General features: G+C 40.2%; 1 protein-coding gene and 1 pseudogene across 1 annotated transcript in view; both read right to left on the reverse strand.

The window, feature by feature from the left end:
- LOC129507288 (RNA polymerase II subunit A C-terminal domain phosphatase SSU72-like) overlaps positions 1 to 2,812 on the reverse strand; it is a 28,651-nt gene extending 25,839 nt beyond the window's left edge. Inside the window, exons 1-2 of the mRNA XM_055321628.1 lie at positions 2,725 to 2,812; positions 1,252 to 1,408 (exon numbers count right to left, since the gene is read on the reverse strand). Coding sequence (XP_055177603.1) covers positions 1,252 to 1,408; positions 2,725 to 2,812 — 245 coding nt within the window. The remainder of the gene's footprint in view (positions 1 to 1,251; positions 1,409 to 2,724) is intronic.
- A 4,951-nt stretch (positions 2,813 to 7,763) lies between these two features.
- Positions 7,764 to 24,539, reverse strand: LOC129507289 (RNA cytosine C(5)-methyltransferase NSUN2-like; annotated as a pseudogene).
- Between the last annotated feature and the right edge of the window lie 2,572 nt (positions 24,540 to 27,111).

Below are 27,111 nucleotides of genomic sequence, written 5' to 3' on the forward strand. Positions count from 1 at the left end.
TAGGTATCCACCTGAGAGAACTGAAAACACCTATCTATACAAAACTGCACACAAATGTTTATGGCAGCATTATTCATAGTAGCCAAGAGGTGGAAATAACCCTAATGTCCATTGATAGATGAATGTATAAACAAAATATAGTATATCTATTCACTGGAATATTATTGATCCATAGCAAAGAATAAAGTGCTTATATGTCACTTTGTATGGATGAATCATAAAAACATAAGTGAAAGAAGACAGTCACAAAAGACCACATATTACGTGATTCCATTTATATGAAATGTTCAGAACAGGCAAATCTATAGATACATAAAGTAGACTAGAGGTTGCTTATAGTGAGGAACATGGGGATGGTAGGGAGAGATAGCTAAAGGGCAGAAATATAGAGAGAAACTAACAAATCCATAATAGTGACAGAATGATTAATTTCTCTATGAGTTCTTATTGTTGGGTGTGGTGGGTTCCTCTTCATTTTTCATAGAGCCTGGTACATTAGTGGGCATTTTGCTAATTCATTCATCAAATGTTGATGGGCATTGGTGATCTAACACTGCATGTGATGGACTTGCTTCTGCCCTCACAGAGCACCAGATGGCTGCAGTCACTTGGGAAGTATTAATTGACTGAGAACCTGGGGACACATGTTGTCAGAATGGACTTCCAATGCACATGGTGGGCAATGAGCAGAAAGAAAACCAGGCTTCCATTTTAACTACATATTTAGTGCTGGTGAAATACAATGAATCATCATTATTACCTTTAGAAATGCTGCAGTATTCTTCTTGTCTTTTGTTTCTCATTACTTGAAATATAGACATCCTCACAATTACTTGCAGAATGTTTAAAAACAAAAGCTTCAAAGTAATCAGTGGAGTGATAAAGCCAATGAAGACTTTCCAAGTTTTATTAGAGCTCTACTTGGCCAAGATTTATGTATTTATGTATGTGTGTGTGTGTGGTATATATGGTATATATGTATTTTTTTCTTTTTTTACTGCACTGATTTTTATTTATTTTTCCAGCCTTATTGTGACATTATTAACATACAACATATGTAAGTTTAAAGCTTACAACATAGGTAGTACTTTTGGGGAGTGCTCAGCAGCTGAGCTTTACACATGGACTTTGTCATTCTTCCATGGACAAAATTTTCGCAGCTTATCAGTACTGTGCCACTTACCAGCTGTGTGATCTCAGGAGCTGACATTCAATAAATCTGGAGGTTCTACCAAAAGCCAACTGAGATACCTCACTGGCAATTTTAGATTCTCAGCGAGGAAACAGCATATTCCTGTAAGGCCTCTGGAACCTCCTGCCCAGAGGTGTTTGCAACGTTCACATTCAGGACTTAAGATGTCTTCATCAGTCAGGCTTCTCAGAAGACAATATGGGAGATCTTCAGTAGCTAAAAGGAAGAGAAGAATGATTATCAATGCAAAAGGCAGCTTCAGAAGCAGCCCCCAGAGCCAGCTTCATGCTCAGGAGAGAATGCTATGCCTTGTCCTCAAGGTTTTGGCAGTAAGCCATAGAAACCTTTTCTTCCAACTTATTCTCCCAAAGAGAACTACTTAAAGGAGAGTGAAGACATGCTAAGCATTAAATAATCAGCCACATTACAGCAGAATGTGGCTGATTATTCAAAAGTGAATGAAGAGAACCATGAGTGATACCAATATACTCAGGTGATGCCAGCAGCAGGGACACTCAGAAAGCAGGGCACTTTTATCAAGTGGTTCAGAAAGAAGGTGATTGAGAGATGCCTTTGGATAGTGTTATAGTTTCTATCAACAAAGGACACGGGGAATATGCAGCACTCATAGGTCATCAGTGGCAGGATCATGGCTTTGTGGTGGAAATGGCTCACCTCCCTGCCAAGTTGAGTCTTGCACAAGCACCCTAGAAAGTTAAAGATGATGGGTCCCCATTTTGCATTCTTGTTGAACAGTCTAATGTAAAACTTTCTTCTTGTACCACAATTATGCTTCATGGGTCTATCAAAATGCATCTTATATGCCCCTGGACAATGCCTTAGCTAAAGAATACAGAAGATTTTTCTCTACACAGGGGCAGCATCAATGTGCTGAATTGCTCTGTAGCCATGAGATCTGGTGGAGGACTTCTTGGCTTGGGAGTGGCTTGGCTTGGGCCTCATCAGTTATTCTGTGCCTTCTGGCATTCAGTACCTTCTCTTCCTGTTGACTGAGAGAAAGCATTTGTACAGGAGTGACTTGAACTTCTCATTGACCACCAGAAGACCAGGAAAGGGTAACTAGAAGGCTTGGAGACCCTGGAGTCTTTGATTAGCAATGATCACTCCTCATTTCAAGGCAGGAATACAGCCATTGAGGGCAAGCCACCTCCACTTCTTCCAACCTCTGGAAAGTGATTCTTTTCAGGCCTTCATTCCCCCCTTCCTGCCATGTCCCCATTGTTAGGAGACAGACCAGGAGGAGCTCTCCTTCCACAACAGGATTGGTCAATCTCAAAGGTCTGTTTTCCCTCCCCTGCTTCTAGCAGTGCCCTCCAAGAGAGCTGTCCCTTTGGGATGCCCCCAAGTGTGCCAATCATTCACTATTTGGGGGAGAAACCAGACCTTCTAGAACCCACTGTCAGTTCTTCAGTCAGTGTTGCACAAGCAGACAGCTCAACCCTAGTCTTTGCTGGGGGAAAGCTCCACTGAGCCAGGAGAACAGGTGGCAGCTGCCCAGATGGTGACTTCACCCTCTTCAAGGATCAAGGCTGCTGTTAGACCTGCAGGACTAACGTCCAGGCTGTGGGTACCAACGTGCTTCCTTTCTGTCTCATACATGGTCCTGTGGAAATGTTTTTCATGTTTGAACTCTCTTTATGCCAAACTAGGGATTTGTGGGAGGTCATTGTTGTAGATACTGGATCTTGAAGCTGTTTGATTATATACATATTAAAATATAATAAAAATTTCTGGGTTTTACATTACTGGTTGCCACTTTTTAAGACTTTTTTTGAAATAATTTTAGATCTATAGAAAATTCCCAAAGATAGCACAAGGAGTTCCCTTTATCCAGCTTTCTCTAATGTTAAAATCTTATATAACTATAGTATCTTTATTAAGACATTAGCATTGGTACAATAATATTAACTATATGATAGATATAATTCCTATTTTACCAGGTTTTCTGCTAATGTTGTTGCTCTGTTTCAGGAACTATCTGGGTACCATATTGCATTTAGCCTCCTTTTAACCAAATCACATTCCAGTGTTTTTATTATGAAACATTTTAAATATATAGAAAATTTGAATGATGAGTACTATGCACACCTCTATATTCTGCATCAGTTGTTAATATTCTGCCATTTCTTAAGTTGTACCATATATTTGTGTGACTACAATTTCTTTCTCAACCATGAAAGGAAGTTACAGAGTTCATGACATCCCACTTTTAAATGCTTTAGCCTTTAGCATTCGTCTCCTATGAATGGGAACATTCTCCTATATAATTATGATCTGTTATCACACCTTAAAAATTAATAATCATTCTATAATATTTAATATCTAGTTCCCTGATTTGAATTTTCCCATTTGTCCCCAAAAAGCTTTTATAGCCTTTTTTAAAAATCAGGATTTAATTAAAGTCTGTGCTTTACATTAAAAAAATAATCTCCCTATTTTATTTTTTATTAACTAGGCTCTGCACCCAATTTTTTTAAAAATATTTTACTTATTTATTCATGAGAGACACACACACACACATATAGATAGAGATAGAGAGAGAGAGAGAGAGAGAGGCAGAGACACAGGCAGAGGGAGAAGCAGGCTCCAGGCAGGGAGCCTGACCTGGGACTTGATCCCGGGTCTCCAGGCAGCGCTAAACCACTGAGCCACCCAGGCTGCCCCTGCACCCAATTTTTTAAAAGAGTAATCTCCCTATCTTATTTTTTATTGAGCAGGCTCTATACCCAACATAGGGCTTGAACTCATAATCCCAAGATTAAGAGCTGCATGCTCTACTGCCTGAGCCAGCTAGGCTGACACATTTGATTTTTATCTGTGCTTAGTTTCTTTTAATCTAGAATAGTCTTCCTACTTCTTCCCCCCGTCCTCCCATCCCCCCGCCCAGTAATACTGACTTTGCATCCAAGCCACTTGCAGAGTATCCTACATTCTGGATTTTTCTGATTGTTTCTTCATGGTGTCACTTAACTGTTTTATTTCCTGTATTTTCTGTATCCTGGAAATTTAGTCTAAAGGCTTGATTAGATTCAAGTCATACATTTTGGCAAAGATATTTCGTAGGTGGTGCTAATTCCCATTGCATTGTATCACAAATCATGCAACAATTATCCTGCTGATATGTGCTATGCCTGGTCCCAAGGTGGTAACTGCCATGGAATAGATAGGTTTTTCCTTGAGGCATGATACTTTGCAATCAAGCAAATATCCTATTCCCCAACAATTTAAAAAATTTATTTATTCAGAGAGAGAGAGAGGCAGAGACACAGGCAGAGGGAGAATCAGGCTCCATGCAGGGAGCCCCACATGGGGCTAGATACCAGGTCTCCAGGATCACACCCCAGGCTGCAGGCAGCGCTAAAGCGCTGTGCCACCGGGGCTGCCCCTTTTTTCTTAATTGTTTCAGTGTCCATGGATGTTTCTTTCCTGATTCAACTATTTATATTGGACCCATCCTTCTTTTAATTAAAATATAACATCTTAAGTGTGCAGTTTACTGTTTTAAAAATTGTACAGACCCAGATAACCAGCACTCAAAGCAAGGTACAGACGTTTCCATCACTTACGAATATCTCAGGAACTCCCTTATCTCTCCTCAGCCCTTTCTAACCTCTATCACTTTGGTTTTGTCTGTCTTATAGTTTACATAAATGAATTACTGTGGTGATCATTTCACAATGTATACAAATACTGAGTCATTATGTTGTACACCTGAAACAAATATAATATTGTATGTCAATTATATATCAACAACAAAATATAAATTAAAAATAATTTTTATAGACATGCAAAAAATAAAATGTACAATATGATTACTTTATACACATATCTATTGTGAAATGACTGTAAATTTGGGATATTTTGATTTCTGCTTTGAAATGTGAATTCAGGTGTCTGTAGGCTTAGTCTTGACTCTGTATCTGGTTTAATTTCTGTGACTTTACAAAGATCAAGTAATCACTCCTGGGTGCTGAAAGCTGTATCAGCTTCAAATACCTCTCATATCATGTTAACTAGCTCTTCAAAAAGAGAAAATGCAAGGAAGTACTTTGGATGTAAACAAGTTAATTATTTTTTATTTTGCCTCACCCAGAGTTCATAATGTGACCGTGAAAATGAATCCTAGCCAATCTAGTCTTTCTTTAGGGAATCTGCCTAATATTTATACAGTGATTTCCGTCCACATTGGGTTTTGGGTCTTTCTGCCCTTCCTCCTACTGATGGGAAGACTCTCAGCATAATCTTTTGAGGGACAATTGAGCATTTACCACATCTGTTCCACTGACCCCACTTCTCTAACCCTGGTTATCTGGACATTGAGTAAAGTGACCCAAAGGAAGTCCAAATATACACTAGTCAATGGCCAAGGGGCCTGATTTGATAGCATCAATACAGCCGATCAGACTTCTCTTTGGGAGATGTGGAGTTAGCCACATTGTACATTTGGGAAGTGAGCCCAGGAGGCACTAGATAGAAATCTGGAGAAGTGAGAGAGGAGAGAAACGGGTCAGTACAGTGCATCCTCAAGGCAGAGATCACTGTGAGTACCTGGAGTTTAGTTCTGCTGGGAAACTTGGAGGATACTGCAGAACATTGTGATGGCTGATTTTATGTGTTAATTTGGCTAGGCCACCATATCCAGATACTTGATTAAACATTATTTAGGATTTTTCTGTCAAGGTATTTTTTTTTATATTTTATTTTATTTTTTTTTTTTTAAACTTTTTTTTTTTAATTTTTTTTATTTATTTATGATAGTCACACAGAGAGAGAGAGAGAGGCAGAGACACAGGCAGAGGGAGAAGCAGGCTCCATGCACCGGGAGCCCGATGTGGGACTCGATCCCGGGTCTCCAGGATCGCGCCCTGGGCCAAAGGCAGGCGCTAAACCGCTGCGCCACCCAGGGATCCCTATATTTTATTTTTAAAAAAGATGTTATTTATTTATTCACCACACACACACACACACACACACACACACACACACACACACAGACACAGGCAAAGAGAGAAGCAGGCTCTATGCAGGGAGCCTGACATGGGACTCGATCGCGGGTCTCCAGGATCACACCCTGGGCTGAAGGCAGCACTAAACCGCTGAGCCACCTGGGCTGTCTGATTTTTTAGATGATTAACATTTAAATCAGCTGACTTGGAGTAAAGCAGATATTCCCTCCATACTGTTGAGGGCCTGAGTAGAAAGAGACTAACCTCTCCCAAACAAGAAAGGAATTCTGCCGCAGTCTTCCTTTGGATTTGGGCTATTACATCAACTTTTCTCTGGGTCTCCAGCATGCCAGCTGAACCTACAAATTTTGGACTTGCCAGTCTACACAGTCATGTGACCCAATTCCTTAAACTCTCTTTCTCTCTGTCTCTGTCTCTCTCTCTCCACACACACATACACATACACACACATGCACACACACACACACACACATCTCATTACTTCTGTTTCTCTGGAGAATCCTATTCTAAACACACACCTCAGAGTTGTCCTGATCAATCATTGGGCATTAATTTCCTAGCACAATCTGCTGAACACATTGACAGAGGGGCTCTGGTGGCCAATGAATGACCTTGGGTAAAGATTTTCAGGCTCTGGAAGAGAGAAATCTAGCCTATGAGCTTGGAAAGCTGCCTACAGAGTCTGGCTGGGACTGCTGTAGGCCTATGCATTGAGTGGAGATCTTCTAACAAGATATTCCTTCACTGCTTCATAGGAAGCCACGATATAATCCTATGGCATTACTGTTGAACATTGAGCAAGACACTCAACCTCTCTTCCTCACAGCTTTGCTATCCCTCTTCTAAAGTAGAGAAAACAGCAGCTCACAGAGAGGACTGTTTGAGAAAGTAAGGATGCAATACATGAAAACTGATGCACAGTATTTAGTATATACAGCACACTCCATAAATGATAGCTGCTATTATCAGCTATTGGAGCTTCTGAACTCTTCTTTCAGAGCGTGGTCTCCAAAGCAGGTGTTGGAACACTGAGTACTCATTACTCTCCATTTTTCATCATTTCTCTCAGTGACATAGAAACACAGACACAAGGCAAGATTGGACATAGCACAAACATGACCACCCTGCACTTAAATTTGGGCCGCTCTTTTGTCAGTTAAAGGGATTCCCATCAAAGTTAGTCCTTTCCAATTGTCTTCAGCCTTGCTGTTTCTATGACCAATAAACCTAAATGAAAGGTCATATAGCCTTTGTTGAAAATAGATGACTATGTGACTAGTGAAAAGAAAAAGATACAGGAAGTGGAAATAAATTGAGGAGAATGATATGGCCAGCATTTGCATCAGGGTTAGATAAGCTGCAAGCCTAAAAGCTCCTGTGTGAGAGCTTGTGTGAGAATTCTGTGTGTGAGAATTGCCACAGAGAGCATTCGGTTCCCTCCTTCAGGCACAGCGCCGGGTGTCCTTGCTCGCCTGCTGGAAAGAGTAAAAATCTGTGCGCCCACCGCATAGTGAAGGATTGGAGCATGGTACCAGCATTTCAGAAGGTGAACTGCAGAACTCTAAAGACGTTTTTGTTTTCTTTTAATGAGCGGCGGAGAAAATTGAAGACAGCAGGGCCAGGCGGTGGGTGGGAGAGTGCTTGGGAGAGGGCTTTAACGGGGAGCGCTCCCGCCGGCGGGCGAGGTCCGGGCCTCCGGCCTGGGAGGGGGAGGGGGTGGAGCCCGGGCAGTCGGCCAGGCCAGCCGCAGGGGGTCTGTAAAGAGTTTTCCGCGGGAAGGTGGGGGCAGGGCGGCATTCCGGTTAGGGCAAGGGTCCCAGGTCTTCGCAAGCCAAGTTGGCAGGGCGGCAAGGCGGCGCTCTTGGGAGGTTGCTGGCCTCGGCTCCGCCGTTTCGAGGTCCCCAGTCTCGCCAGCCCAACGCTTTTTTTTTTTTTTTTTTTTTTTAATTTATGATAGTCACAGAGAGAGAGAGAGACGCAGAGACACAGGCAGAGGGAGAAGCAGGCTCCATGCACCGGGAGCCCGACGTGGGACTCGATCCCGGGTCTCCAGGATCGCGCCCTGGGCCAAAGGCGGGCGCCAAACCGCTGCGCCACCCAGGGATCCCCCAGCCCAACACTTTTAAAGCTGTCTTTTGAAAAAGAGAAAATGGCATTTATTATTCCGGGAAATGGGGAGCCATCATTCCATTCTCAACACCCCCCCCCCCCACCGTCCCACCAGCACCCTGCGTCCTTGGCTGCGGCTTGCTTCGTAGCTGCACTGGCCTCCTTGGGACCAGCTTGATTAGGCGTCAGCGGCAAGTGTGCCAAGATCCGCGCGGTGAGGCTGAGGACTCCCACACCTGGCTCCGGGCCGTCCGCTGGCAAGTGTGGTAAAGGAGGCTAACGAGGGAATTACCCCCTTTCCTTGTGGTGACACAGGGTTTGCGCAAATGGAGGATTGATGAAGCCCTTCATACTACTCACAGTGTAAGCCATTAGACCCATAGGCAACTTGCCATAGCTGACATCAGATGAGAAGTGTAAAAAACAAAACTCAAGTACACAAACCTATTTGGAAAACTGCAACTAAAGTGCTTTTCTTTTTTAATTTTGAAGGAGAAATAAACTCTAAGACATTAGGAACTTTTAGAAATTCCCACTCAGTATATGTGCTGCCGAAGTGAGCACCTAGAAATTAATTCCCCCTTGGGACTTCAATGGAGATAAAGAGAATTTTGCTGAAAATTAATGCTCTTGATGGAAACATTTATTCTCATCCTACATATTTTAGAAAATTTGGTTTGTAGCACATTCTGTGTTTAGTATGCAATAATTTAAGTAGCACTAACGTAAATTATCCACCCCACTAACAATGTTCAGTTTTGACAGTGCTCAGAGTGACTGCTTACACCATTTTGAATTTCACAAATGCCTCCAAATATATTGGAAAACATCATGACTTTTCCTCTATAGAAAAATCAAATGCCAGGCAAGCATTTCATGACTTCTCTGAATTACAGATTGCCTTCTGATCTCAGCTATGTGTGCAAGGAAGCACCACTCTCTATAGTACAATTGCTAAAAGCCAGTCAACTTGTTTTGTGTTATTCTGGTTCAGTCCAAAGAGAATTTGAGCCAAAATGTTGAAAACTACAAACATAAAGGTGAACCTGTGCATTGGTTGCACTTATATGATCTGATTAATCCCTATACAGACTTCTCTAAGAAAAGAGAGAGAAAAGATTTAATCACACCAACAGCCCTCTGGGTGGGTATAGTATTTCCATTTTGTGATGAGAAAGTAGTTTCAGAGAGGCTAAATCACTCAGTAATTAACTAACAAAGGCAGGATTCAAATCCAGATTTTTTTGACAAAAACCCATGGTTTTTTTCACTCCATCCTGTGCTGCCTTGCTGCAATCCACAACCAACTGTATGAGCACTTCTGCTCTTCAAAGCAGAGATGTAGGTTGTGACTTCCTGGGAGATGTTGCTGTGGTCTAACTCTGAGCAACTCACAAATTTGATAATCCATAACTTAGCTCAGTTAAATAAAAAGTACTACCAGAAGGAGGAAATGCAGGTTAACCAGACATTATGGAACAGAGATGCAAGTCCTCCATATTGTAAATCTTGTTTCCAAGTGTGTTTTGAAGGAATTTCTATGGATCTCTAGGAAGGCCTCATGTTTTGAGGCCAGGCTGGTCCAAAGAGAAACCTCATGTGGCTTCCTTCCTCCAGTTAGGAACGAGAAAACCTGTTGGCTGGTAGGGAGAATCCAGTGGTCATAGCAGATGCTGTTGACTGCCAGTTTGGCAACCACACACTCTTCCTGTGTTCCCAAATAACTCCTGGTATTCACACATCTCGGTTTCAGAGGACGCTGACCCTCAGGGGTGGGTTTGATTGGTGCATTCAGAGAACTATTGTCTTGTTGGTAATTGGATTGGCAAAGTTGGATGACACAAAGAATATTAGAAATAGGTGCTGAAGGTTCTTTTTTAATTGAAATACAGTTGATATACAATACATTGTATTAGTTTCAGCTGCACAACATAATGATTTGACAATTATATACATTACAAAATGCTTATCATCTTATGCATATTAATTTATTACAATATTATTGACTATATTCCCAATGCTGTACTTTTTATCCTAGTGACTTCTTTATTTTATTACTGGAAGTTTGTACTTCTTAATACCTTCCATCTATGTCACCCATCCCCCAATCCACTTCCCCACTGACAACCCCTAGTTTGTTCTCTGTATTTATGACTTTATTTATGACTCTATTTCTTTTTTTCTCTTTGTTTTTTACATTGGACATACAAGTGAGATCATGTGGTATTTGTCTTTCTCCATCTGACTTATTTCACTTACCATAATACTCTCTAGGTCCATCCGTGTTGTCACAAATGGAAAGATCTCATTCTTTTATATGGCTGAGTAATGTTCCATTATATATATGTTTCACATCTTCTTTATCCATTCTTCTATAAATGTACACTTAGGTTGCTTCCCTATCTTGGCCATTGTAAATAATGCTGCAATACATATAGTGTTGCGTATATCTTTTTGAATTAGTGTTTTCATTTTCTCTGGGTAAATACCCAGAAGTGGAATTACTGGATCATTTGGTATTTCTATTTTTAATTTTTTGAGGAACCTTCCTACTGTTTTCCATACTGGCTGTACCAATTTACCTTCCCATAAATAGTGTAGGAGTGTTCTCTTTTCTTTTTTCCCCCCCAGAAGTTTTATTTAAATTCTAGTTAGTTGACATATAGTGCAATATTTGTTTCAAGAGTAGAATTTAGTGATTCATCATCTACATATAATACCCAGTGTTTATCATAACAAGTGTCCTCCTTATTACCCATTCAGCCCATCTACCTCCCTCCATCAAACCTCAGTTTGTTCTCTATCATTAGAGTCTCTTACGGTTTGTTCCTCTCTCTCATTTTCCCCCCTTCCTTTATATTCATCTGTATCATATCTTAAATTCCACATATGAGTGAAATCATAAGTTATTTGTCTTTCTCTGACTCACTTATTTTGCTTAGCAAATGATTGCAAATGGCAAGATTTCATTCTTTCTGATGGCTGAATAATATTCCACTATATATATGTGCCATATTTTCTTTATCCATTCATCTGTCAGTGGACGTCTAGGCTCTTTCCATAATCTGGCTATTGTGGACATTGCTGCTATAAACATTGGGGTGCAGGTGCCCCTTCAAATCATTATTTTTATATCCTTTGGATGAATACCTAGTAGTGCAATGGCTGCATTGTAGGGTAGCTCTATTTTTAATTTTTTGAGGAACCTCCATGCTGTTTCCATTTGCACCAACAGTGTATGAGGGTTTTCCTTTCTCTGCATCCTCACCACATCTGTTGTTTCCCGTATTGTTAATTTTAGCCATTCTGATGGGTGTGAGGTGATATCTCATTGTGGTTTTGATTTGTATTTCTCTGATGATGACTGATATTGAACACCTTTTCATGTGTCTCTTAGCCACTTGTAAGTGGCTATTCATGAAAATATCTATTCATGGGCAGCCCAGGTGGCTCAGTGGTTTAGTGCTGCTTTCAGCTCAGGGCCTGATCCCGGAAACCCAGGATCGAGTCCCACATCGGGCTCCCTGCATGGAGCCTGCTTCTCCCTCTGCCTGTGTCTCTGCCTCTCTCTCTCTCTCTGTCTCTCATGAATAAATAAATAAAATCTTTAAAAAAGAAAATGTCTATTCATGTCTTCTGCCCATTTCTTAACTGGATTATTTGTTTTTTGGGTGTTGATTTGATAAGTTCTTTATACATTTTGGATACTAACTCTTTTTTTAAAAGTAGGCTCTGCACCCAGTGTGGAGCCCAGTGGGGAACTTGAATTCACAATCCTGAGATCAACACCTAAGCTGAGATCAGGAGTCAGACACTTAACCAACAGAGCTACCCAGGTGCCCCTGGATATTATCCCTTTATCAGATATGTCACCTGCAAATATCTTCTCTCATTCTGTAGGCTGCTTTTTAGATTTGTTTCCTTTGCTATCTAGAAGCTTTTTATCTTGATGGTGTCCCAATAGTTCATTTTTGCTTTTTGTTTCCCTTGCTTCCTATGACAACTAGTAAGAAATTGCTAGCCAATGTCAAAGAGGTTGCTACCTGTGTTCAGCTCTAGGATGTTGATGGTTTCCAGTCTCACATTTAGATCTTTCACCATTTTGAATTTATTTTTTTGTATGGTATAAGGAAGTGGTCCATTTCATTCTTCTGCATGTGGCTGTCCAGTTTTCCCAATACCATCTGAGGAGACTGCGTTTTTTTTTCCCATTGAGTATTCTTTCTTACTTTGTTGAAATTAGTTTTAGGGCCATTTTTGGTTCTCTCTTCTCCTCCATTGATCTATGTATCTGTTATTGTATCAGTACCACACTGTCTTGATGACTATAGCTTGGTAGTGTAGCTTAAATTCTGGAATTGTGATGCCTCCAACTTTGCTTTTTTTCAGGGTTGCTTTGGTTATTTGGGGTCTTTTGTGGTTCCATACAAATTTTAGGATTGTTTATTCTAGCTCTGTGAAAAATGCTGGTGGTATTTTGATAGGGATTGCACTGAATGTGTAGATTGCTTTGAGTAGTATGGACATTTAAACAATATTTTTTCTTACATGAGCATGGAACTTTTTCTGATTTCCTTGTGTCCTCTTCTATTTCTTTCACAAGTGTTCTATAGTTTTCAGAGTACAGATCTTTTATCTCTTTGGTTAGATCTGTTCCTAGGTTTCTTATGGTTTTTGGAGCAATTGTAGGTGGGATTGATTCCTTGATTTCTTTTTCTGCTGCTTCATTTGTTGTGCCCAAGATTGTGAATCCAAGAAACCACCAAGGAGCTGACACCGATGCAAGTACATGAGGGTTTATTTACAAGCTCGAGCTTGGGTCCAAGTATACTCCACACAGCAGAGCAGGCGCTTGGACCCTGAAGTGGGTTACAGCTGGGTTTTTTATGGGCTGGTCTAGGGGATTTTCAGAAGGGGTGGAGGATTTTTTTTCCCATTCCAATATGGGGGAAAGGGTGGGTGAGTTTCTTAAGAGCTGATATGGGATTCTTTGCTGAGGGCAATTCTGAGCTTTGTTGTCTTTCTGATATGGGATGTCCTGAGGGCATTCTGCAGGTTTTCCTGTAAAGTTCAACTCTTATTCACAGGGGCCTAAGATGGCTGTACTTGTGCTAATGCTAAACTTGAGATGGAATGGCCTTAATTTTTCTCGGCCTCCACACATTACTGATGTATGGAAAAACAACAGATTTCTTATGTTGATTTTAAATACTGTGACTTTGCTGAATTTGTGTATTAGTTCAAATAATTTTTTTTGTGGAGTCTTTTGGGTTTTCTACATAAAGTATCATATTGTCTGTGAATAGTGAAAGTTTGACTTCTTCTTTGCTGATTTGGATACTTTTTATTTCTTTTTGTTGTTTGATTGCTAAGGCTAAGACTACCAGTACTATGTTAAATAGTAATGGTGAGGTTGGCCATCCCTGTCTTGTTCCTGATCATAGAAGAAAGGCCGTTAGTTTTTCCCCATTGAAAATATTAGCTATGGGTCTTTTGTATATAGCTTTTATGAAGTTGAGGTATGTATGTTCCATCTATCCCTACTTTGCTGAGGGTTTTTATCAAGAATGGATGCTGTATTTTGTCAAATGCTTTTTTTACGCATCTACTGAGCATCATATGGTTCTGATTCTTTCCTTTATTAATGTGGTGTCTCACATTGATTGATTTGTGAATATTGAACAACACTTGTAGCCCAGGAGTAAATCCCACTTGATTGTGGTGAATAATTCTTTTAATGTGCTATTAGATTTGATGTGCTAGTATCTTGTTGATAATTTTTGGATGCATGTCCATTAGGGATATTGGCCTATAATTCTCCTTTTTAGGGGGATCTCTGTCTGGTTTTGGAATCAAAGTAATGCTGGCCTCATAGAAGGAGTTTGGAAGTGTTCCCTCTTTTTTTTTTTTTTGAACAGTTTGAGAAGAATAGGAGTTAACTCTTCATTAAATGTCTAGTAGAATTCCCCTGGGAAGCCATCTGGCCTTGGACTTTTGTCTGTTGGGAGATTTTTGATTACTGATTCAATTTCTTTGCTGGTATTGGTCTATACAAGTTTTCTATTTCTTCCTGTTTCATATTTGGTAGTTTGTATGTTTCTAGGAATTTGTCCATTTCTTCCAAACTGCCCAGTTTGTTGGCATATAAATTTTCATAATATTTTTTATAATTGTTAATATTTCTATGGTGTTGGTTGTGATCTCTCCCCTTTCATTTGTGATTTTGTTTTTGGCTAGAGGTTTATAGATCTTATTAATTCTTTCAAAGAACTAGCTCATTGATCTGTTCTGGAGGTTTTTTTGTTTTGTTTTGATTCTATAGTTTATTTCTGCTCTCATCTTTATTATTTCCCTTCTTTTGCTGGCTTTAGATGTTATTTGCTGTTCATTTTCTAGGTCCTCTAGGTGTAAGATTAGGTTGTGTATCTGAGACTTTTCTTGTTTCTTGAGAAAGGCATGTAATGCAATATACTTTCCTGTTAGGACTGCCTTTGCTGTATCCCAAAAGTTCTGGACTATCACGTTTTCATTTTTATTTGCTTCCATGTACTATTTATTTATGTATTTATTCGTGAGAGACAGAGAGAGAGTGAGGCAGAGACACGCGCAGAGGGAGAAGCAAGCTCCACGCGGGGATCCAGACGTGGGACTAGATCCTGGGTCTCCAGGATCACACCCTGGGCTGAAGGCAGTGCCAAACCGCTGAGCCCTGTGTACTTTTTAATTTCTTCTTTAATTTCCTGGTTTATCCATTCATTTTGTTAGTAGGATGTTCTTTAACCTCCATGTATTTGGATCTTTCCAAATTTTTTTTATGGTTGACTTCAAGTTTCATAGTGTTGTGGTCTGAAAATATGTATGGTATGATCTCTTTTACTTGTTGAGGTCTGATGTGTGACCCTGTATGTGATCTATTCTGGAGAATGTACCATGTGCCCTTGAAAAGAATGTGTATTCTACTGCTTTAAGATGAAATGTTCTGAATATATCTGTTAGGTCCATCTGGTCCAGTGTCAAAGCCATTTTTTCCTTGTTGATTTTCTTTTAGATGGTCTGTCCATTGCTTTAAGTGGATTGTTAAAGTCCTCTGCTATTTTTTTTTAAAGCTTTAATTCATTTTGTTGGGGCCAGGCGGGAAGGGAAACTCCTCAAGATGGCGGATACCCCAAATGGCTGAGGTTCCTGTCACCACCTCCACCTGGGACGCCAATGGACCAATGACCTGCTGACAGCTTGATGCAGACCCTTAGACCTCTCCTTTGGACTTCCCCAACCGGACCCAATGCCCTTCAAACCCCAGAGGAGGAAGTCACCTTTGACTGGCCGAACTGCAATCCTTCCTTTGCATAGTGAGGGTCACTCTGACTGGTTGGATTGCAATCCTTCCTTTGCATATGAGCCGACCAATAGGAAACCGTTCTGCCTTACAACGTTATGTAAACCCCCTGCCACCTTGTCTTGGCACGACTTCCCCGACTCACTCTTTTCCTCCGTGAGTCGTGGAACCTCGCCCGAGGGTGCCTGCAATAAAATCTGTTCTTGGACCCTCGCTTGCCTTGGCGGTCTCATTTCCATTTAGTTACTAAAAAACCTAACACATTTATTTCAGAAATAGAGTAAGAGAGCACAAATGAGGGGAAAGAGCAGAGGGAGAGGGAGAAACAGACTCCCTGCTAAGCAGGGAACCTGATGCAGGGCTCTGTCCCAGGACTCCGGGATCATGACCTGAGCCAAAGGCAGATGCTCAAGTGACTGAGCCACCCAGGCTCCCCAAAGTCCCATACTATTATTGTATTATTATCAATGAGGTTTTTTTATGTTTGTTATTAATTGATTTGCATATTTGGGAGGGTCCCAAGTTGGGTGCATAGATATTTACAATTATTAGATCTTCTTGTTGGATATACCCCTTAATTATGATATAATTGTCTTTCTCTATCTCTTGTTATTGTCTTTGTTTTAAGATCCAGTTTGTATGGTAGAAGCATGGCTACTCTGGTTTCTTTTGACGTCCATTAACATGAGAAATGGTTCTCCATCCCCTCACTTTCAATATGCAGATGGCTTTCGCTCTAAAATGAGTCTCTTATAAGCAGATAAAGATGGGTCTTTTTGGATTGTTTTTTTTATTCATTCTGATACCCTATGTCTTTTGATTGGAGTCTGTTTTACATTCCATTTACAATCAGAGTAATTATTGATAGATAAGAATTTAGTTGCATTGTATTATCCCTAAGCTGCTGATTCTAGAGATTTTCTCTGTTCCATTCTAGTCTTTGTTGCTTTTTGCCTTTCTTTCCCAAAGAGTCCCCTTTACTGTTTCTTGCAAGGCTGGCTTAGTGGTCATGAACTCCTTTAGTTTTTGTTTGTCTGCGAAACTCTGTATTTGAAATGGCAGCCTTGCTAGGTAAAGTATTCTTGGCTACATATTTTCCCCCTTCAGCACCTTGAATATATCATGCCACTTACTTCTGACCTGCAAGATTTCTGTGGAAAGATCTGAGAACGTGATTTCCCTTATAGGTTAGGGATTTCTTTTCATGTGCTGTTTTCAGGATTCTTTCACTATCTCTATATTTAAAATTTTTTACTACAATATATCTTGGTGTTGTCCAGCTTTTGTTGAATTTGATGGGAGTTCTCTGTGCCTCCTGGATTTGGATGTCTGTTTCCTCCCCCACATTAGAGAAGTTTTCAGCTATAATTTACTCAAATAAATCTTCTGCCCCCTTTCCCCTCTCTTCTTCTTCTGGGGCTCCTATGATATGAATGTTATATGTTAAGGAGTTGCTGAGTTCCCTATGTCTACATTCGTGATCCAGTACTTTTCTTTCCCTCTTCTTTTTAGCTTCATTATTTTCTATAATTTTATCTTCTATATCACTGATTTCTCTACTTTGTCCATCCTCATTGTCATTACATCCATTCAGTTTTGCATCTTGGTTTTAGAATTTGTATTTCAGCCTGACCAGTCTTTAGTTCTTTTATCTCTGCAGTAAGGGATTCTCTAGTGTCTGCTATGCTTTTCTGAAGCCTGACTAGTATCCTTATGATTGTTGCTTTAAATTCTGGTTCAAGCATATTACTTAACCTCTTCATGTTCTTTCTTTTGGGGCAAATTTCTCTGTCTTGGCATTTTGTCTAGGTCATTGTTTTGTTTTTCTTGGTGTGTTAGGAAAGCCTATTAAATTTCCTGCTCCTGAGAGTAATGGCCAAATGAAGAGGTCCTATACAGTCAGGAGCTGGCACTTCAGGAAATGTATCAGAATGAGTATTCTGCTATTGTATTTTGGCTTTCAATCTGCATGTGTCTTTAGGTCTAAAATCTGTCTCTTAGGCTGCATATAGATGGCTCTTGTTTATTAATGCATTCTTTCACCTTATGTGTCTGGTTTTGAGTGTTTAGTCCATTTATATTCAAAGTAATTACTGATAGATATATATTGCCATTTTATTACTTTTTTTGGTGGTTGTTTAGAGAGGTTTTCTCTGATCCTTTCTTGTGCTTCTCTCTTTCATGTTTTTAAAAAATTTTCTTTAGTGATATATCTGGATTCTTTCTTTTTTTCTTTACATATTTATTAGTGGTTTTTGATATTTGGTTTGTATATAACACCTTCTGCATATAGCAGTCTATATTAAGTTGATGGTCATTGAAATTTGAACCCATTCTTTTCTCTCCTCCCCATGTGTTAGGCATATGTTATTATATTTTATATCTTTTTTTTATGAATTCTTTGATGAATTTTTTTATAGAAATATTTATCTTTACTGCTTTTGTGTTTCCTACCCCTATACTGTCATTTTGTTCTCTCCTCTCCACTCAGAGTCCCTTTTAATAGTTCTTGCAAGACCGGCCCAGTTGTCATAAACTCCTTTGGCTTTTGTTTGTCTGAGACACTTTTTCTATTCTTCTATTCCCAATGATAGCCTTGCTAGATAAAGTATTCTTGACTACAGATTTTTCCCCTTCAGCACCTTGAATATATTATGCCATTTTCTTCTGGCTTGCAAAATTTCTGTTGAAAAATCTGCAGGCCTTTATGGGTTTTCTTTTGTAAGTTACCAACTTCTTTTGTCCTCATGCTTTTAAGATTTTTTTATTTATCATTATATTTTGCAAGTTAATTATAATATATCTTGGTGTGGGCCTGCTTTTGTTGGGGGTTTTCTTTTTTTTTTTATAAATTTATTTTTTATTAGTGTTCAATTTGCCAACATATAGAATAACACCCAGTGCTCATCCAATCAAGTGCCCCCCTCAGTGCCCGTCACCCAGTCACCCCCACCCCCCACCCCCCACCCTTTCCACCCCCCCTAGTTCATTTCTTTGGAGGTTTTCTATGCCTCCTGGATATGGATATCTGTTTCTTTCCCCAGATTAAGGAAATTTTCAGCTATTATTTCTTTTTTTAAAAAATTTTTTATTTATTTATGATAGTCACACACACACACACACACACACAGAGAGAGAGAGAGAGAGGCAGAGACACAGGCAGAGGGAGAAGCAGGCTCCATGCACCGGGAGCCCGACGTGGGATTCAATCCTGGGTCTCCAGGATCGTGCCCTGGGCCAAAGGCAGGTGCCAAATCGCTGCGCCACCCAGGGATCCCCTCAGCTCTTATTTCTTAAAAAATTTTTCTGCCACCTTTTCTTTCTCTTCTTCTTCAGGATCTCCTGTAATATGTTATTACATTTGATGGGGTCATAAATCTATTCTCATTTTGAAAATTCTTTTCTCTCTTTTGTTTGGCTTGAATACTTCCCATTACTCAGTTTTCTAGGTCAATAATTTGTTCCTCTGCTTCTTCTATCCTGCTATTCATTTCATTAAGTTTATTTATCTCTGCAATGTTATTCCTTATCTCTGTGTTAAGGGTCTTGCTCATGTCTTCCACTCTTTCCTCAAGTCCAGTGAGTATTCTCATGATCATTGCTTTAAATTCTCTTTAGGTGTATTACTTAGATGTTTGGCTGTGGCCTTGTCCTGTTTTCATTTGGGAGAAATTTCTGTCTCCTTTTGTCTGCCTCTCTGTGTCTATTTCTGTGTGTTTAGAATGTCACCCGTGTTTTCTGCTCTTGAAAGTAGTGACTTTATGAAGAAGAGTTCCTGGAGTGTCCTGGAGTGCAATGTTCCCTGTTTATCAGAACCTGGTACTTTAGGAGACTGTCCTATGTGTGCTGCTTACACCTGGCTGTTGAGTCTGAGTCACTTTTCCTTTCAGTGCAGTCATCTGAACTCCTGTTGTGGGCTGTGTTTGCTCTTTGTTAGTGGGACCCAGGAAGGCCAGCTGTGAGGGGGTGTACTCACTGAGGAACTTGGAAGTGGGACAGTGGTGTTAGTAAAATTTGTGCTGGGCTGCTAATTCTATGTGATATTCCTCCAATCACTGTGGTGGTTGGGGGCTGTGTGCCAGGATTGTCAGGGACACAAGGCTGGGCAGGGCTGGACCTAGTGTGTGATGGTGGCTTAGAGTGTGTAGCCAGCTGCAGTGTAGTAGCTAGGCCCTGAGTAGTAGGTGAGCCAAGCATGGCAGTTCTGCATGGTGCACAGCAGCTGTGTACCCAGTGGCTTTTAGGGACCATGTGTGGCTTTAACAAAATTTGTCCTTAGCCCAGGGCCAAGGCTATCAGGTTTGGAGCAGACTAGTCTTCAGGAGAACTCATACTAGTGTGTTAAGTAGCAAGTGTCTGTGTAGTCCCACCTCTTACAGGTGACTCTGTGTTTATGCTGGGCAACAGGGAAGGAAAATGGCACCTGTCACCTCCCTCATTTTTGGAGAAGTACCCCAACACACTCCAAAACAAGATGTCTCCCATTTGCCCATGGCTTTGTGTAAATTGCCATTTTTATGTTGCCTCTCCATGTAGGCAGCTGTCTCTCTAAAGGTGGTGGATAGAGCTATTACTCATCCTCCCCTCCTTACCCACTGCTGTGTCAGCAGAATTTTAAAGCTCTAGGGTGTTAAGTACCATTGGTTGTATAAATTCATAGAATTCAGCCCCTCTGGTTTTTAAAGCCAAACATTATCAGCATTAGTCTTCCCCATGTGAGCTCCCTGGTACAAGGGCCCATTTCTCTACCCCCTCTAGGTGCACAGCTCTCTCCCTCCTGCAGGCAGCCTCACTCTGCCTTTCTGACCTTCCTAACCTTTCAGAAGCAGCTTCTTCTCCACATTTAGTTGTGGAGTTTCTTCTGCCAGTCTTCAGATTGCCCAGTTTGTTGACTTGGATATGCACAATATCCAGTTGAAAAAGTGGGATGGGGATCTCATGGTCCTCCTACTCTGCCATCTTTCCAAACTCCTCTAAATTTCCCTCTTAAAAACTGTTTTTATTGCATCTCAAGGTACTTTTTGATTTCCCATTTAATTTCTTCATCGACCCATTGGTAGTTTAGTAGCATATTGTTTAATCTCCATGTGTTTGTGTTTTTTCCAGGTTTTTCCCTTGTAATTAATTGCTAGTTTCATACCATGTGGTTAAAAAAGAAAAAGGCTAGATATAATTTCAGTTTTCTTAAATTTACTGAGACTTATTTTGTGGCCCAATAAGTGATCTGTTCAGAAGAATGTTCCCTAGGCACTTGAAAAAAAATGTGTATTCTGCTGTTTATGGATGGAATGTTCTATATATATCTGTTAAGTCCATCTGATCTAATATGTTGCTCAAAGCCAAGTTTCCTTACTGATTTTCCATCTGGGTGATTTATCCATTGAAATAAGTGGGGTGTTAAAGTCCTCTACTATTATATTGTTGTCAGTTTCTTTCCCTTTAGTTCTGTTAATATTTGCTTTAGACATTTAGATGCTCCAGTGTTGGATGCATAGATATTTATAATTGTTATATCTTCTCATTGGATTGATTATTGATCATTATGTAATGCTCTTATTTGTCTCGTTACAGTCTTTGTTGTCTATTTTGTCTGATATAAGTATTACTACAACAGCCTCTTATTGTTTCCATTTACGTGGAATTTCTTTTTTCCTTCCCTTCACCTTCAGTCTGTATATGTCTACAAGTCTGAGTGAATCACTTTTAGATAGCATAAAGATAGGTCTTGTATTTTTCTTTATGCTGTCACCCTATGTCTCTTGATTGGAGCACTTAGTCCATTTACAAAGTAACTATTGATAGATATGTGCTTAGTGCCATTTTAATTGTTTTCAGTTGTTTTTGTAGTTATTCTCTGTTTCTTTCTGCTCTTTCTGTCTTTCCTTGTGATTTGATGACTTTTGTTAGTGTTATGCTTGGATTCCTTTCTTTTTATATTTTGCATATCTATTACAGGTTTTTGGTTTGTGGTTACCATAAAGTTTACAATAACAGCCTATGTATATAGAAGTCTATATTAAGTTGATGTTGCTTAAGTTTGAACACATTCTAAAAGCATTACATTTTTACTCCTTTCCACATGTTTTATGTATATGATATCATATTTTGCCTTTTATTTTGCATGTCCCTTAACTAGCTTTTATAGACATGATTGATATTACTACTTTTGTCTTTTAGTCTGTATACAAGCTTTATAAGTGATCTACTACCTTTAGTATATATTTGCTTTTACCAATGAAATTTTCTCCTTTTATAATTTTGTTACTTCTACTTATGGCTTTTTCTTTTCTGCTTAAAGAAACTCCTCTAATATTTCTTGTATGGCCAGGTTAGTGGTGATGAACTCCTTCAACTTGTGTTTGTCTGGGAAACACTTTATCTCTCCTTCAATTCTGATGATAACCTTACCAAGTAGAGTATTTTAGGTTGTAGGTTTTTTCTTTTTAGCACTTTGAATATATCATACCACTCTCTTCTGGCCTGCAAAATTTCTGCTGAAAAGTCAGCTGATAGCCTTATGAAACTTACCTTGTATGTAACTATTTGCTTTGCTCTTGCCATTTTTAAGATTCTTTATTTTTAACTTTTGATATTTTAATTTTTTTAAACTCTGAGAAACAGTTTATTTTACCTTTTATTACAAAGGCACAGAAGTCATCTGAGACCTCAGATATTAATCTACTGCATACCAATATCATAATGCTAATGTACAACTTAATATAATCATTAAAGCTTACAGTATGGTTTTCCAACAGTTCATAATGAGTTATAGATCTTTTATCCCAGTGTATAACCTTCATCCTGTCACTGTTATTCAGCAGCACATTCCTCAGCTACATGGAGACTATATAGAGTTGCTCTTTCTTCTCTTCAGTAGTTTGAGTTAACAAATTTATCTTAGGGAATGAAGGATCCAATGCATAGAATTTCTGAATAGGTGGAAATAATGGACCATCATCAGGAATAAATACATATGGATCTTCTTCAAATTCTTCCAAATAGCGATGCCTGGGTGGCTCAGGAGATTGAGTGTCTGCCTTTGGCTCAGGGCATGATCCTGGGGTCCTGGGATTGAGTTCTACATCAGGCTCCCTGTGAGGAGCCTGCTTCTCTCTCCTCCTGTGTCTCTGACTCTCTCTCTGTCTCTAATGAATAAATAAATAAAATCTTAAAAAAATAAAAATAAATTATTCCAAATAACTTTGTTCTTAGATGGAGGAGGACCACACACTCCATATTTCTTATTTTGGTTGTTCTCTAAATTCTTAGTCCTTTCCATTATCTCAGTGGTGTCAATTCTGCTGACTGGTTTACTTTCCAGCTCAGGGGGGTCTGTAGTTTTTCCTTCTGTGGGATTTGCAGAGTTGTATCAGTTTCTCTGGGCTCCACAGATTCACCCTGCAGCTTTGGTGGATGTTTATGCCATAGCATTGAAGACTTTTTCACTCATACTGTTACAAAGAACCTTCCAGTATTTTGATTATTTGGTAATATTCTCAGACACCACTCTAAGTGCATCTGGATCCTTTGATGGGAGTGTGGTAGGCCAGACCTGGGTACGTCTGCTGCGAGGAATATCATCCCACTATGTAAATCACTGTCCATCTTTCATCCCTACCTTCCAATATGTGATTCCAGGCATCCATTTTCATCCTGGTAGCTCAGAAGACATATCAGCAAGCTCCAAAGCACCTTTACTTTTTTTTTTCCAGCAAAGATGCTATTACTATTCCATCTTCAATGAGGGTTTATTGAACATGTAGAAGACACCAATTTACCACCTTCCAGTAGCTTCTTAGAGCCTTGCATTGCATATCACAGCTATAAACCTTACAGCTGCAAGTTATATAAGGTTGTCTCTTTTTCCAAACATCAATGTTTTTTCTCATAGTGCCATCTCTACTGCAAGGGACATAACAAAAATGCAATTATAAAAGATAATCTCTTTCCTCTTATATACATCTGTTTTGAGTCTGGATATACTGGACACATCGAGGTTGATCACCATGGATGCAGAGGCTGCTCAGCATTTTAGCCTGATGAAAGAGCAGATAGCAACACTTGTCCCCATCACCACGATGACAAGCCCTTCCGGAAAAGAGACATTCATGTCAACATGTAACATTTCGATTAGTTGTGTGGTCTTTGATCCAGATGCTGTACACATATCTAGGATCTTATGGAGATGGTATTAAGTAACAGTGGTGGAACCTTGCTAATGGCTTCTTGACAACTGATATTTTCTTTTTTTTTTAATTTTTTTTAAATTTATGATAGTCACACACACACACACACACACACACACACAGAGAGAGAGAGAGAGAGAGGCAGAGACATAGGCAGAGGGAGAAGCAGGCTCCATGCACCGGGAGCCCGATGTGGGATTCGATCCCGGGTCTCCAGGATCGCGCCCTGGGCCAAAGGCAGATGCCAAACCGATGCGCCACCCAGGGATCCCCGACAACTGATATTTTCATATTCAATTTCACTAACCAGAAACTGTTGAAACGTTTCCAATTGCGGAGACCTTCTCAGATGTTTCCACTTAAATATGTATGCCAGGCATGTTCTTCAGAATATCAACTCAGGGGCTGTGGAACTTCAACTTTCTGACCTTTCATTTCCAAGTCATCCGGTTCCTTGAAATACTTGTTCTTTAAGCAATAGAGTCTCTTTTGTGTGGCTTTTGTAAACAGTAATTCTAACGTGGCCAGGAGGGGCTCCCTGAGTGCTTCCATGACATGGTCCTACTCATCCTTAGGCATAATCTTAAGCTCCTGGTATTATTCCTGGAAAAGCTGGGGATATTTGCCTTCTCATCCACTTCATTGCATTCCCTGCATCTTGGCACCATCCTTTGTGCCCTGCTGCTGCTCCCACTGCTGCTGCTGGAGCTGCAGCCAGCAACCTCCATGGCGCAGGTAGCTACCCACACCCACACATACCTACCAGCCACCACTGGCTGGGGGGACCTGATATTTTAATTATTATGTGTCTTGGTGTAGACCTCCTTGGGCTCATCTTCTTTGGAGCTCTCTTTGCTTTCTGGACCTGGGTATCTTTTTCTTCCCCAGGTTAGGAAAGTTTCCAACTATTAGTTCTTCAAATAATTTTTCTGTACCTCTTTTTTTCTCTTCTCCTTCTGAAGCCCTTAAAATATGAATGCTAGTGTACTCAATGTTGTCCCAGAAGTCCCTTCAGTCCTTTTTCTCAGGAAATGTCCCAGAAGTCCCTTCAGTCCCTTTTCTCAGGAAAAAATATTGGGGGGGTTACCTGGGGTGGCTCAGTCAGTTAAATGTTTGACTTTTGATGTCAGCCAGGTCTTGATCACAGGGTTGTGTGTTTAAGCCCCGTGTTGGGCTCAGTGCTAGGTATGGAGCCTGCTTTTTTAAAAAAATGCTTTTTTAAAATTTTTTTCTTTTCTGCTTGTTGCTTTCCACTGCCCAATCTTTTAAAAAATTGTTTATTTTTTAAAGCTTTATTTAAGTAATTTTTATACCCAATGTGGGGCTTGAACTCACAACCTGAGATCAAGAGTCACATCCTCCTCCAACTGAGCCAGCCAGGTGCCCCCACTGCTCTTTTAGATTATTGAGCCATTCTTCTGTATCTTCGAATCTGCTGTTGAATCCCTCTAGTTCATTTTAGTTCTTGTGTTCTTCAGCTCTGATTGGTTCCTTTTTATATTTTCTCTCTCTCTGTTGAGGTTTTCTCTGAATTCAGCCATACTTCTCTCAGGTCTGATGAGCACCTTCAGGACCATTACTTTGAACTCTATCAGGTAGATTGCTAATCTCCATTCTGTTTAGCTCTTTCTGAGGTTTTGTTTTGTTCTTTAGTTTGAAAATTCTTTCTTTCCTCCATTTTGTCTAATGTCTGTGTTTGTTTCTATGCATTTGGTAGGTCAGCTATGTCTTCTGGTCTTGAAAGTAGTAGCCTCATGTAGAAGGCATCCTGTGAGGCCCAGTAGTGCAATTCCTCTTGCCACCAGAACAAGGTGTTTCAGAAAAATCTTCTGTGTGGGCTGTATGTGCCCTCCTGTTGTAACTGGGCTGTGACTGCTGTGAGTATGTTGATGGGTGTGGCTGGCTTATATACCACTGTAGTGGCTGCAGATGCACGGGTGGGTGGTGCGGTCGCCTCAATGGGGCAGGAATCCCTCTAGAAAGAGCATCAGAGTGCCTAGGCTGTCTTCTGGGTTTGGCAGGGCAGTAGTCACTTTGAGGGAACACTGGTCCCAACTGAGACTACCAGCTGAGCATGGCAGGGAAGAAGCTACATTGGAAGGGTACGTTCTGGAGCAGTTGTGTTAGGTGGGGCAGCTGTACAAGGGAATAATAATCCAGGGTGAGCAGTACTAGTAAAGTAAATGGAAAGTTTCAGAACTGGTTCTTTTTTTTTATTATTGGAGTTCAATTTGCCAACATATAGCATAACACCCAGTGCTCATCCCATCAAATGCCTCCCTCAGTGCCCATCACCCAGTCACCCCCACCCCCTGCCCACCTCCCTTTCCACCACCCCTTGTTCCTTTCCCAGAGTTAGAAGTCTCTCATGTTCTGTCTCCCTTTCTGATATTTCCCACTCATTTTTTTTCCTTTCCCCTTTATTCCCTTCCACTATTTTTTATATTCCCTAAATGAATGAGACCATATATGTTTGTCCTTCTCCAATTGACTTATTTCACTCAGCATAATACCCTCCAGTTCCATCCACGTTGAAGCAAATGGTGGGTATTTGTCGTTTCTAATGGCTGAGTAATATTCCATTGTATACATAGACCACAGCTTCTTTATCCATTCATCTTTCAATGGACACTGAAGCTCCTTCCACAGTTTGGCTATTGTGGACATTGTTGCTATAAACATCAGGGTGCAGCTGTCCCGGCGTTTCACTGCATCTGTATCTTTGGGGTAAATCCCCAGCAGTGCTATTGCTGGGTCGTAGGGCAGATCTATTTTTAACTCTTTGAGGAACCTCCACAGTTTTCCAGAGTGGCTGCACCAGTTCACATTCCCACCAACAGTGCAAGAGGGTTCCCCTTTCTCCACAGCCTCTCCAACATTTGTTGTTTCCTGCCTTGTTCATTTTTCCCATTCTCACTGGTGTGAGGTGGTATCTCATTGTGGTTTTGATTTGTATTTCCCTGATGGCAAGTGATGCAGAGCATTTTCTCATGTGCTTGTTGGCCATGTGTATGTCTTCTTTGATGAAACTTCTGTTCATGTCTTTTGCCCATTTCATGATTGGATTGTTTGTTTCTTTGGTGTTGAGTTTAATAAGTTCTTTATATATCTTGGATACTAGTCCTTTATCTGATAGGTCATTGGCAAATATCTTCTCCCATTCTGTAGGTTGTCTTTTACATTTGTTGAGTGTTTGCTGTGCAAAAGCTTTTTTTCTTGATGAAGTCCCAATAGTTCATTTTTGCTTTTGTTTCTCTTGCTTTCATGGATGTATATTGCAAGAAGTTACTGTGGCCAAGT

The sequence above is a fragment of the Nyctereutes procyonoides genome, unplaced genomic scaffold (assembly GCF_905146905.1).
Source record: "Nyctereutes procyonoides isolate TBG_1078 unplaced genomic scaffold, NYPRO_anot_genome, whole genome shotgun sequence".
NCBI classification, from domain to species: Eukaryota; Metazoa; Chordata; class Mammalia; order Carnivora; family Canidae; genus Nyctereutes; species Nyctereutes procyonoides.